General features: G+C 44.3%; 1 protein-coding gene across 1 annotated transcript in view; it reads right to left on the reverse strand.

The window, feature by feature from the left end:
- Positions 1 to 13,676, reverse strand: part of SORD (sorbitol dehydrogenase) — a 35,748-nt gene that overhangs the window by 5,491 nt on the left and 16,581 nt on the right. Inside the window, exons 4-6 of the mRNA XM_081226825.1 lie at positions 7,653 to 7,812; positions 3,502 to 3,620; positions 603 to 668 (exon numbers count right to left, since the gene is read on the reverse strand). Coding sequence (XP_081082951.1) covers positions 603 to 668; positions 3,502 to 3,620; positions 7,653 to 7,812 — 345 coding nt within the window. The remainder of the gene's footprint in view (positions 1 to 602; positions 669 to 3,501; positions 3,621 to 7,652; positions 7,813 to 13,676) is intronic.

Raw genomic sequence — 13,676 nt, forward strand, 5'->3', positions numbered from 1 at the left:
CACACCTACAAACACTCTCAGATACATTATACACACACACATTCTCTCTCACGGATGCCTTCTCCACACACACACACCCTTCTATACCCCACACGCTTCCATCATACCACGCTGCTCCACACACACATACCCACATGTCCTGTCAGAGAACCTCTCCTCACACACACGAGTACATGTCTCTCACTCATACCACACACCTCACACATAAACATCCTCTTATAAACACATCACATACCCCACTAACTCCACATCACACACACACACGCACACACACCCTCTGAGCTTGGTCAAACAACCCAAGGGCTGAAACTCTCCTTAGGACCAAGTGGGCAGTATAAGCATCTGAGGTCCACACATAAAGAGCCAGGTCCTCTTCTCTGCAGCAGCCACCCTCTCCCAGGAGCTTCAAAAGAGTCTCCTCCTCAGCCCTGACTTGGTCATCTCCTGGGTGGGCTTTTCAACCCTGGAACCCAGAAGAAAAGAGCAGGAGCCTCGTTAGAAACCCACTACTCCAGGAAGGGAACAGGTCTCATGCCCCTGCTCCAAAACTGTAGGCCCAGCTGCTTCCATCCCAAGGAGATTTAAAAAGAAGAAAACCTTACCAGTCACCACCACTTGAGATGCACCCATTGCTTTGGCCACGAGCAAACTGACCAGTCCAATTGGCCCTAAATAAAGCAGGAAATAGGAGACATTTGTGAAATATCAAACACCAGCTCTCCCCCCTGTCTAGGCCATGGACAGGAACTGTATCTTTTGAGTACCTCTAGCATCTATCCCAGTGCCTAACATATAGTGAGACCTTAACAACTGTTTGTTGAATGCATGAGTAAATGAGTGCATGAGGGACTGTCCTCTACCTGGAATCTGCTCCCAGTGCTGGGCTCCTCTTCTCTCTTTGACCCCCTACCTTCTTAGAACCCAACATGCCTCCCCAAGGTGAGACGTATCCTTTCAGGTGCCCTCTGAGAACCACCTTGGAGGGTGTCCTAGGTTGACCCAGTTAATCAGGCAGCTCCAGGATGTCCAGGTGCCCGAGAATCAGCCCAAAGACCACCTGCTTCCCCACTTTATAGGCACACTAGATGGTTTTACCACAAAAACCAGACCACAAATAAGGCTATGCAGAATATCTTTGAGGATTTGCTTTTCGGACACTCCCCTTGAGAATAATTTAGTGAGTTCGCCCAGAAAGCAAAACACTGAGAAATATCTGAAATAACCAACAAAGGGGTGACTAGTTAACTTAACTACAGAAGGATACTACACAGCTATTAAAAATTATGTCGTCTAACTCTTTTATCTAATGACATAGAAAAATGTTCACAGTATATTAATTTTTTAAAAGAGTAGGTAAAATGAAGCATATTCAGGATGATCTCATGAGTTAAACAAACAAAAACAAAAACCAAACTGAAATATTCTACACCAAAATGTTAAAAGTAGTTCCCTCAGGCTGATGGGTGATGGGGCCATCAGTGAATTTTTGTGTGTGTGCACGTGCATGCAGGTGTGGTATGTATGATTTAACTTCTTTTTCTATAGCAAAAAAGTATTACTTATGCAGAGTTTTTTAAAATAAATCTGTCACGTGAATCCTACAGTCTGCTGGCTCATTGAGGCAAATCTGTTCTACACCCATCACCCTGCTTAGGAAGCCCTGTAGTCACTTATTTGGCCCTGCCAAAGAAAATCAGTCACAAAGTGTATGAGGATTAACTCAAAATGGATTAGTGACTTGAATATAAGACCTGAAACCATAAAACTCCTAGAAGAAAACATAGGCAGTAAGCTCCTTGACATCAGTCTTGAGTTTTTGGATTTGACACCAAAAGCAAAGGCAATAAAAGCAAAAATAAACAAGTGGGACTGTATCAAACTAAAAAGCTTCTGCACAGCAAAGGAAACAACAACAAAATGAAAAAGGCAACATGTTGAGTAGGAGAAAAATATTTGCAAATCATATATTTGATATGGGTTAATATCCAAAATATATATAAGAACTTGCACAACTCAATAGTAAAAAGCAATCTGATTGAAAAATGAGCAGAGGGTATGACTAGACATTTTTCCAAAGAATCCATACAGATGGCCAAAATAAACATAAAAGGATGCTCGACATCACTAATCAGAGAAATGTAAATCAATACCACAAAGAGATATCACTGTACCCCTGTTAGCATGGCTATTATCAAAAAGACAACAAATAAAAAGTATTGGTGAGGATGCAGAGAAAAGGAAACCCCTATGCACTGTTGGTGGGAATGTAAATTGGTGCAGACACTACGGAAAACAGTGTGGAGATTCCTCAAAAATGATCCAGCAATTCTACTTCTACTCAGAAGTGGAATTTTATCCAAAGAAAATAAAAACTTACTCAAAATGTTATCTCCATCCCCATATTCACTGCAGCATTATTTACAATAGCCCAGACATGGAATCCACCTAAGTGTGGATGAATGGATGAATAGGCAGAGAAAATGTGGTGTGTATGTGTGTGTGTGTGTGTGTTTGTATATAAAATATTCCATAGATATGGAGAATAGACATGGAGCTGAGCTCAGAGATATGGAGAATAGACTGATTGCCAGAGGTGGTGGTGGCAGCAGTGAAATGGATGAAGAGGGTCAAAAGGTACAAACTTCCAGTTATAAAATAAATAAGTCCTGGTTATCTAATGTACAGCATGCTGACTAAAGTTAATACTGTATTGCATGTATGAAAGTTGCTAAGAGAATAGATCTTAAAAGTTCTTATAAGAAAAAAAATTTTATAACTGTAAGGTGACAGATGTTAACTAGACTTATTGTGGTGATCATTTTGCAATATATACAAATAACAAATCATTATGTTGTACACCTGAAACTAATATAATGTTATACATCAGTTGTATCTCCACAAAAAAATAAAAGTGTATGAGGAATACCAGAGCACACCCACAAGGAGTGAAGCATGTTGTTTGAGTCACCAGAAGCAGTTAGAAGCCTAGATGATTCAGTCTAAGGCCGCTAGGCTTGTTCAAGCAACGGGAAGCAGGGGAGGAAGAAGGCAACTAGCTGCAAGCCAATGTGGGCAGAGTGCTGACTCACAGTGAGCTGGACCCCACTCCTTCTGCTGGTCGTAACCATGGGCCGCCTCATTCTGGAAGGACCAGGAGACCAGTTCTCTAGGATGATTTGAAAGTTCCAAAAGTTGCCCTTCCCTTTACTACCAAAAATATTTCCCTAGTTTCCTGTCAAGGGTTGAAAAATAATCCCAAATTGTAATCTTTAAGTGAACAAAAGGGCTATGTTGTCTAGGAAATAACATTGGTTACTACCATGCCTGCAGATATTTATTTAGCAAAGTGCGTGTCATTGAAGGAATGGGACACTGTGATCCTCCCTAACCCGGAAAGATTCTAGGACCAATTTCAGCCCTTGGAGGGGGAATGAAATGGGCAGAGGGATCCCCACATTCCCCTTTAGTGAACTCATAACCAGGGCGTCATCTGTTTCTTACCAGCTCCGCACACAAAGACCTTGTGCCCCAGGGTGACTCCAGCTCGCCGGCAGGCATGGATCCCCACAGACAGTGGCTCAATCAGGGCCCCTTCCTCAAAGGTGACATTGTCAGGAAGTCTGAGGAGTCATTCAACACACTTAGTTAGTCCTTCTGGGTTAACAACAATAACAATAGCTAATATTTACTGAGCTTTAATTTATGTGCTGGGCAATGTGCTAAGCAATTTACATACATTCACTCATGTAAATCCTCAGAATAGTTCTGTGGTAGATATTATTATTCCCATTTTACAGACGAGGAAACCAAGCCTTGGAGGATTAAATGGCTTGCTCCAAAAATTCAAAACCAGTGAGTATTGAGAGGCTTAAAGGGTTTGAACTGGAAGCCAGATATGTCTGATTCCAGAGCCCATATCATACTGCTCCCCTCTGAAAATGCTATCCAAGATAAAGTGTGGTGTGGCTGTCATTCATAAATGAAAAGTTCATTTCACAAGGGTTTAACTTAATACCATTCCAGCATTTCATCTGCTTCTCAAACTTATAACATTTCTGGTTTCGTTTTAGCAAACAATCCAGACTATCAGCAGCTTTGCAAAACAGTGATTAGAAGCTGACTTCACTCTGTACACTGTCTCCCATATTAACACGCTCCAGAAGAACCACATCTGATAGCAGCAGCTGCCTGGCTGTCCCTGGATTGGTTAAGCAGATTAAATGCTGTGTCACCTTTGCCACTGGGTTCTTGGTTTTCACTTCCCTGTCCACCGGCACCTTGACCCTCTTAACCATCCCACTGATGAAGACAGCAAATATTTGCATAATGCTTTACAGATTTAGAGACTTTCTCCTCCATATCTCATTTAATCTTCACCATGAACTTGTCAGGCAGGAAGGGCAGGCTTTGTTGGTGGTGGTGGTTTTTTTTTTTTTTTGGCCACAAGGCTTGCAGAATCGTAGTTCCCAGACCAGGGGTTGAACCCAGGCCCTTGGCAGTGGAAGCCCAGAGTCCTAACCACTGGACCGCCAGGGAATTCCCGGGCAGGCTTTGTTTTTACCTTTATTCTACAGAAGCAGAACTGAAGCTGAAGACATTGAGAGACTTGCCCAAGGTTACAAGGCTAGTGAGCAGAAGAACAAGACTTAAACCCAGATCGCCTGATTCCATATCCTCTGCCTGTCCCGCATCGGCTGCCTCTCGGTACAAGCAGCTCCGTAGTTAACATCTAACTTCTGCTAGCTCCTCCCTGCCCAGTATTTATTCAGCACACCCACAACCTCCGCATGCAAGAACGTGAAAACCCTCAAGTTCCAAAAAGAGAAAAAAGTGGCAGCCAAACCATGTGCTGATCCCCATGATCCTTCTATTCCTGATCCTCCACAGAATAAATAACAAGGCCTGCATTTGGCCTGACTGGTGCCCACCACCCCTTTTTTCTCCCCTCCCCTCTGCTTCTCTCACATCATTTCCCACACGCCAATCCACTCTGTTGCTCTGAGTGTTGTCATCATCCCTTCTACCCACCAAACCTACCCCATCAATTCCAAATAAGGGGGAAGAGTTTGAAGTGAAATAATGAAGATTCCCAAACTCTCTCAAGGACCCCCAGTCACACACACTCTCTCCGACAGTCCTGCCTCTTCACATTTGGGCCTCCCCCAAAGCTGGTGCTGGGGCTAAACTGAGGGTGGCCTGTGGTCAGGAACTGTGTGCTCCTCTCATCTTCTGCTCTGACTTCCCTTTGGAATAAGAATACCAGGGAGAAATGGGATTGGGGATGGTGATGAGAGAGGATTGTTACATGGGAGATTATTCCACTGATTAGGCAGATGCTGCCTTATCACACATGCAGCCATAGCCAGAGTCCTGGGGTCCAGCCCTTTTGCCACTGACCTGGGGAGAGTTACTGGGTCCTCCTTCCCCAACCTTGTTCAGTGGAGGTTGAGGGAAAGGGGATGAGTTTCTTCCCGGCCCTAATTGTTCATGATTTTATAAACACCAGAAAATGACAAAGCAACTTGGTGGTTTTCAAAATGGGATTCAGGAAATAGGAAAAAGGGTTAAAGAACGATCAAGAAGCCAAGGGGGAAGCAGGAAGACAGAAAGAAAATAAGGTGGGTCGGAAGATAAAGAAGGTGTGGCAGTGTACAAATCCGCACAAAGAGAAACCAGAGAGAAGGGTGTAGATCCACGGCTGGGCTGGGGACATAGATACAAAGTACCCCAGGAGAAGAGGAAAGGTAGGGGTTGCATGTCCCCTAGAGGCCCTCCACAGCCCTCCCCTTGCCATTGCCAACCAGAACACTTCCTCCCGCACCATTCCGTGCAAACCACTTGCGCCCCCGCCCCCCGCCCACGATTCCCAGTGCAAGGCTCCTTTTCAGGCCTATCCCTGTAACATCTCCCAGATACAAGGCCATAGCTACGACACATCATGGCACTGTTTACTGAGCTCCTCTTCAGTGCCAGGCCTCGTGCTGAGTACTTGATATGCTTTTCCCACTGAATCCCATCTCTAATTCTATGCATTTCATCATGGCGATATTATTATTTCCATTGCACAGGAGATTGAGGTTACAAAGTTTAAGTACCTTGCTCAAGGTCACACAGTTGGCAAATGGGAAAAACCAGTGGTTAGTCTCAAGCTTTACCACCATGCTCTTCTGCTTTCCACGAAACACTTGTTTGCCACTTTGACTTGGAAAGGACCCAGAAAAAGTGGGAAGATTCAGGAACCACTTGCTCAAAGGTGGACTCTGCACAGGTAAACTGCTCTCTCCTAGAGTGCTGACTTAAACTCATCATGAGGTCCCTGGCCTGTGACTCCTCTCAAGGCTTCCAGTAGGCACTAGAAAACTCAGATCTGTCAGACCGCCCCTGTGACTGGCACCTGGACTTCAAAAGACAAGCCCCATCCTGGCCAAAAGAGTCACTGCTGGGGCCAGGCTGGGGTAGGAGGAAAATGCGCCTGGTCGGTTCAGAAGGAAAGCAGCATCCCAGAGCTCCATGGGCTGGGGCCCATGCAGAAGGTATAGAACTCTGCTTCTGCCAGACACAACTTCCCCAAATCACTTTGAGAGTTGAGGTAGGGTAGTGAGCACAGGGCAGGAGCTTGAGAATCACAGCCACCCCAGCTTGACTCCTGGCTCTGTTCTGTGTTCAAGCCAATTAGCCAGTTAGCCTTCTCCTGCCTCTGCTGACTCTCACACAATACTGCAATACTGGTGCTCACCTCACCATTACAGTTATGAAAGTTAAATAAGGCATGCAAAGCACTTATTAGCACAAGGCCAGGCACGTAATAACAATAATTGTGGGGATATCCCTGGTGGCACAGTGGTTAGGAATCCACCTGCCAATGCAGGGGACAAGGGTTCGAGCCCTGGTCTGGGAAGATCCCACATGCCGCAGAACAACTAAGCCCGTGCACCACAACTACTGAGCCTGCGTGCCACAACGACTGAAGCCCACGCGCCTAGAGCCAGTGCTCCACAAGAAAAGCCACCACAATAAGAAGCCCATGCACTGAAACGAAGAGTGGTTCCTGCTCGACACAACTAGAGAAAGCCCACGCACAGCAACGAAGACCCAACGCAACCAAAAATAAATAAAAAAACAAACAATAATTGTGACTTTATGTGCATTGCCTTATTTAATCTCCAAGTGATTAAAAGAGACTGAAGCAGAAGAAGGTTAAGTCATTTCCTCAGTCACTCACTAGGAGGGAGTGGATCCAGGGTCCCAAAGCTCATGCCCTGGCTCCAGGCCACAGTAAACCCTAGTTGTTGCCAAGGTTTCTACTGTTACAAGATCTCTTTCTTGTGGCTGCAGTGGAAACCAATAATGGAGGACAACTACAATAAATTATCTCCAAGACGGCTGGAGAGGAGTGAGTGATTTCAGCAATGATTTTCTATTATTGCTCTAGGTGAGGGAAAGTTAGACTGAAAGACTAAAAGCAAGCACTGTGAGTCAGTCTTAGCCCTAGTCAGGCTACCCTCCCTCAATGCCTCCAAGAAGGGCAGGCCTGCCAAGGGATGCCTCATGTCTAGAATTATGAGCTAAAAAGAATGAAGAAAACTAGAAGAGCACCAAACAAACATTGGAGAAGAGGTCCCAGGTGGCACAGCTGGGCCATGGGCACTAACTTGTAGCAGAAGTTAGCATTGTGCTTGTAGAACCGGCAGAGGTTCCCGTCATCAGGGGGCGTGGCACAGAAGAAGATGGTTGGTGACAGATTGTATCGGCCAATCTTGCAGAATTCATCAGCTTCTCGGGGAGCACCAGGCTCAATGGCAACACGATCACCTGGGGGAAAAAAAAAACACAGGCAGGGGCAGAGATGCTGTGAAGAGACACGTGCTCATGGACAGATGCCAGCAGGGGAATCTGGCCAAATGAGCCTCCCTCCCCGCTGGGGACCCAGAGAACGCCAGGCAAGCCCAGCCCATTAGTGCTTGCAAAGGAAATACCAAATGCAGCACATACACTCTGGAAGAAAATGACCAGTCTGCCTCTTCACAGGCTGGTTTGGCTTGCCTGCTCTTTTATTGGCTCATGGAACAAGCCAACTTGCCCCTCCAGCTCCACAGCCACCTCCCAGCTTGGGAAACACACAACCAGTCCCATCAAGCCAGGTTTAGTTCCCATTTCAAACTGCTGTGAAAGAGGTGGCTAGTGTGTGGAATTTGCAGGCATTTTTTTCTTCACCTGTTTTGATAATATGCTGAAGGGAGTCATAATGATGGCATGGTTTATGTTCAGTCTCCTAGACAATAAATGATTCCTGGTTAGCAGAACCACTAAGGCAAATGACCCACAGAGGCCTCAGACTCTGGTAGAGCAGAGTAACATTCAGGCTTGTGAATGGCCAGCTCTATTGTACTTCTATTCTGTGTCTCACTAGGCCCACTTGGAAACCCAGCTTTAGAATTGGCTCTTACATCTTCTTAGTATGAAAATTTTCAAACGTACAGCAAAGTTGAAAGAACTGTATGGTGAACACCCAGATGTTCTCAACTTGGTTTCTTCACTTAACACTTAGCTACAAATTAATCTGAAACTTAACCTTCAAGGTAACTGGGACAATATGCTTGTAGAAGTGTTTGCTCCCCTTTGCTTTTATCATCAGTGTACCTCTTTAATCCCCTTCCAGCCTGATTCACTTATCTTGTTATGAGAATAATGTGTAACTTTGTGGCTGAAGACTTGCAAAGAATGAAGATAACGGGAACTTTTATTCTCAAAATAGTGACATATTACCTGCAGCCACAGATTCAATATCAGCCCTGAGAATAAAGATCCCTGGTACTTAAAAAAAAAAAAATTTAGCTACATTCACTTTATCACATATCCATGCCATCTATCCATCTCTCTTCCATCCATCAATTCATCTTCTTTTCTAATGCATTTCAAAGTAGGTTGCACACATGGGTACACATCACTCAGCTTCCATCTCTCTTCCATCCATCAATTCATCTTCTTTTCTAATGCATTTCAAAGTAGGTTGCACACATGGGTACACATCACTCAGCTTCCTATCATTATACTTCAGCTTGCATATCATTAACTAGAGTTCAAAACTTGTTTATGGTTCCTTATTAAGGTAAAGTTTAGATGCTGACAAAATGCACAAATATTAAGTAGATCATTAGATGAAGCTGATAAAGGCATTCACTTGTGTAACGTAAACTCCCATCAAGACAAAGAACATTAACACTACCTCAGAAATTTCATTCCTTCAAGTCCCTTCCCAGCCAATCCCCACCCCTGCCCCCAGAGGGCGTACTAACAGAGTTAGGGCCCACCTGTGCCTGAGGACTGTGTTAGGAGCCTGAGAAGAACCTGTGAGAGGTCTGCCCTTCACCAAACAGAGACATATTAAGCTATTTTTATAAGTCTTTTGTGTTCAAAGGACTTGCCGGATACTGTAGTACTGGTATGTAGTAAGTACACATTAAAAGTACCGGTAGTGATGGTGATTGTAGTAGTAGTAATATATAGTAGCATTAATAACAATCTTTATTGAATTTATCATTATTATAATTATCTGAGCTGGTACTATCACAGAGGAAATTCAAACAATAAGATAAAAAGGCAGGAGGATGTGACCAAGATGGCAGAGTAAGAAGAACCTGAGCTCACCTTCTCCCATAGGCACACCAAAATTACATTTACAGAGCAACTATCAATGAGAACTAGCAGAAAAGATTTTCCACAACTAAAGGTATGAAGAAGGAACAACAACAGATGGGTAGGAGGGGCAGAGATACAGTATAGTCAAGACCCACACCTCTGGGTAGGCAACCCACAAACAGGAGAATAATTACAAATGCAGAAGTTCTCCTCCAAGAGAAATCAAGGTCAGAGCCCTACATCGGGCTCCCCAGCCAAGGGGTCCTACACTGGGAAGATGAATCCCCAAAACATCTGCTTTGAAGGCCAACAAGACTTTTGTACAAGAGAGCCAGAGGGGGCTGTAGGAAACAGAGACTTCACTATTAAAGGGCACTCACAAAATCTCACACACTGAGACCCAGCACAGAGGCAGTAATTTTTTTTTTTTTTTTTTTGCGGTACGCGCGCCTCTCACTGTTGTGGCCTCTCCCGTTGCGGAGCACAGGCTCCGGTCGCGCAGGCTCAGTGGTCATGACTCATGGGCCTAGCCGCTCCGCGGCATGTGGGATCTTCCCGGACCGGGGCACGAACCCGTGTCCCCTGCATCGGCAGGCGGACTCTCAACCACTGCGCCACCAGGGAAGCCCAGAGGCAGTAATTTGAAAGGCAGCTGGGTCAGAACCACTTGCTAATCTTGGAGAGCTTCCCAGAGAGGCAGGAGGTAACTGGGACTCCTTCTGGGAACACAGATGGTGGCGGCAGCAATTTGGGGGAGCCTGTTCTACCACAAGAACACTGGTGCTAACAAGTGCCATTTTGGAGTTCTCCCTCTTGCCTATTAGTGCAAAGGGCTTACGTGCCCACCAGTCAGTCAGAACCAGTCCCAGGACCCCACAGGCTGCACAGCCAGCCATGCCAGGACTCAGCCTCAGCTACCAGTGGCTGGCAGCCTCAGCACAAAGCAGGGCATGGCCGCCAACTAGGTCAGGAACCAGACCCACCAACCCACAGTAGTCAGCATGCCACAACAGAAGGCCCCATGCAGCCCACATAGGTGACACCCCTCTGGTGACCAGAGGGAGCATGCTGCTGGACCCATAGTATATCTCCTACATCAGTCTAATTCTCTAAGATTGGGAAATGAAACTGATCTAACTAATGTATAGGAATAAAAACAGAATTGGGCAAAATGAGGTGGTAGAAGAGTATGTTCTAAACAAAGGAACAAGATAAAACCTCAGAAGAACTAAGTGAAGTGGAGATAAGCATCTACCCAATAAAGAGTTAGTTCAAGGTAATGATCATAAAGTTGCTCAATGAACTTGGGAGACGAATGGATGAACACAGTGCGAAGTTTAACGAAGAGTTAGAAAATATAAAGAAGAACCAAACAGAGCTGAAGAATACAATAACTGAAATTAAAAATAAATACACTAGAGACTCTGGTGGGGCTAATGGCGGACTCTGGGAGGGCTCACGCCAAGGAGTACTTTCCAGAACTTCTGCTGCCAGTGTCCTTGTCCCCGCGGTGAGCCACAGCCGCCCCCTGCCTCTTCAGGAGACTCTCAAACACTAGCAGGGTGATATGGAAAATCAAAAACTGTGCTGTACCCCTACAATCTTCCCTTGAACTCCCTCCCAAATTTCCTTATAATAGTTTTAGAAGATTTGCCTTTCTGAATAAAGTTATTTACTACTCCATCTGACTTTTTATTTTCATGCAGGATATGAGGTGGAAGTATACATCACTGAGTTGGGACTTTTCTTATTTTTAATATAAGAATCGAATGCTATAAACTTCCCCCAGACACTACTTTAGTCACATCCCACAACTGTCATTGTTTTTTTATTACCTTTAATTTCAAAAAAATTTCTTTTAGTTTCCTTAGTGACTTCTTCTTAGACATGTGGTTTATTTAGATGAGTGTCATTTAATTTCCACATATTTGGGAGTTTTCCAGATATCCTTCTGTTATTGATTTCTAGTTTAATTCCATTATGATCAGAAAATGTATTTTGTATGACTTAAATTCTTCTAAATTTGTTGAGGTTTTATTTCCCAAAACATGTTCTATCATGGTGAATGTTCTATGTGTACTTGAAAAAAAATGTGCATTCTGTTGCTTTTAGGTGTTACATTCTAAAAATGGCAATTAGGTCAAGTTGACTTTAGTATTATTCAGGTGTTCTGTATCCTTTCTGATTTTTCCACCTTCCTGTTTTATCAGTTTTTTAGAGAGGAATACTGAAGTCTCCAACTATAAATATAGACGTGTCTATTTCTCCTTTCATTCTATAAGTCTTTCCTTGGTATATTTTGAAGTTTTATTGTTAGGTACATCAATATAGAATTATTATGTCTTTCTGGTGAATTTTTGTAATACTTCTCTTTATCCCTTGTAATATTCTTTGCTCTGAATTGTATGTTTTGTGATATTAATATAGTCACTGGCTTTCTCTTAAGTAGTGTGTGCATGCTAACGTTTTGTATATTTTTATTTGTAATCTATTTAAATATTTATATTTTAAAAGGGGTTCCCGGGCTTCCCTGGTGGCGCAGTGGTTGAGAATCTGCCTGCTAATGCAGGGGACACGGGTTCGAGCCCTGATCTGGGAAGATCCCACATGCCGCGGCGCAACTAGGCCCGTGAGCCACAACTGCTGAGCCTGCGCGTCTGGAGCCTGTGCTCCACAACAAGAGAGGCCGCGATAGTGAGAGGCCCGCGCACCGCGATGAAGAGTGGCCCCCACTAGCCACAACTAGAGAAAGCCCTCGCACAGAAGCGAAGACCCAACACAGCCAAAATTAAATAAACAAATAAATGAATAAATAAAAAGCTAAGCATTTGAAGCTCTTTAAAAAAAAAAAAAAAAAAAAAAAAAAGGGGGTTCCCTATAGACAACATTTTTTAATATGATCTGACAATGTTGAAACAGAGCAGGACCCTACTATGGTCCTTCCCCCCATGTCCTCAGCCTGCCTTTTGCCTGTGGAAAAACTTTAGCCAGAGAATAAGTTTAATCAGAGAAGTGAGAAAATGCAGAAACAAAGGAAAACAGTCAAAGGAGAACAAATAATAATAATTTAGTCATTAAGCATACTCAAGGAACTTTAGTTCCTTCTCAAGGGCTATAGATAATATTCTGAGCCATGTCCTGTGAGCTGTCTTATAGATAGTGAAACCCCCTTCCAGGTGGAAAAAATTAACTACATGATGACCAGACTGAAGCCATGACATAAGCTGCCACAACTCCGAGAACTGGCTTCAAGGAAATGGGAACAAACTGACCCTGGAACTGAAGCCTAAATGTACTTAAATCAAGATGACCCTGATCAGACCACCTCATGATTAGTTTCAAGATGACTGTCAGAGCTGACTGTGCTGTTTTTGCATGTAGCCCCCTCCCTCAGTCTATAAAAGCTGTAGCCAACTGATTGTCAGAGGGAGGAGTGGCCTTTGGACAGGCGTCCGCCCTCCCCCCTCCCTCCCCCACCCTGGTTGCTGGCATCTAAAATAAAGCAAGCTTTCCTTTCCACCAAAAACAAAACAAAACAAAACAAAAAAACACTAGAAGTAATCAACAGATTAGATGATACAGAGGAATGGATCAGTGAGCTGGAAGACAGAGTAGTAGAAGAAAAAAAATTCTTTAAAACAAGGATAGTTTGGGACTTTCCAGGTGGCGCAGTGGTTAAGAATCTGCCTGCCAATGCAGGGGACACAGGTTCGAGCCCTGGTCCGGGAAGATCCCACATGCCGTGGAGCAACTAAGCCTGTGCACCACAGCTACTGAGTCTGTGCTCTAGGGCCCATGAGCCACAACTACTGAGCCTGCGTGCCTAGAGCCCGTGCTCCGCAACAAGAGAAACCACCGCAATGAGAAGCCCACGCACCGCAACGAAGAGTAGCCCCCACTCGCCGCAACTAGAGAAAGCCCCTGTGCATCAACGAAGACCCAATGCAGCCAAAAATAAATAAATTTATTTATTAAAAAAAAAAAACAAGGATAGTTTAAGAGATCTCTGGAACATCAAGCATACTAACATTAGGGGG

This window comes from Mesoplodon bidens (genome assembly GCF_964165515.1).
Source record: "Mesoplodon bidens genome assembly, chromosome: 3".
NCBI classification, from domain to species: Eukaryota; Metazoa; Chordata; class Mammalia; order Artiodactyla; family Ziphiidae; genus Mesoplodon; species Mesoplodon bidens.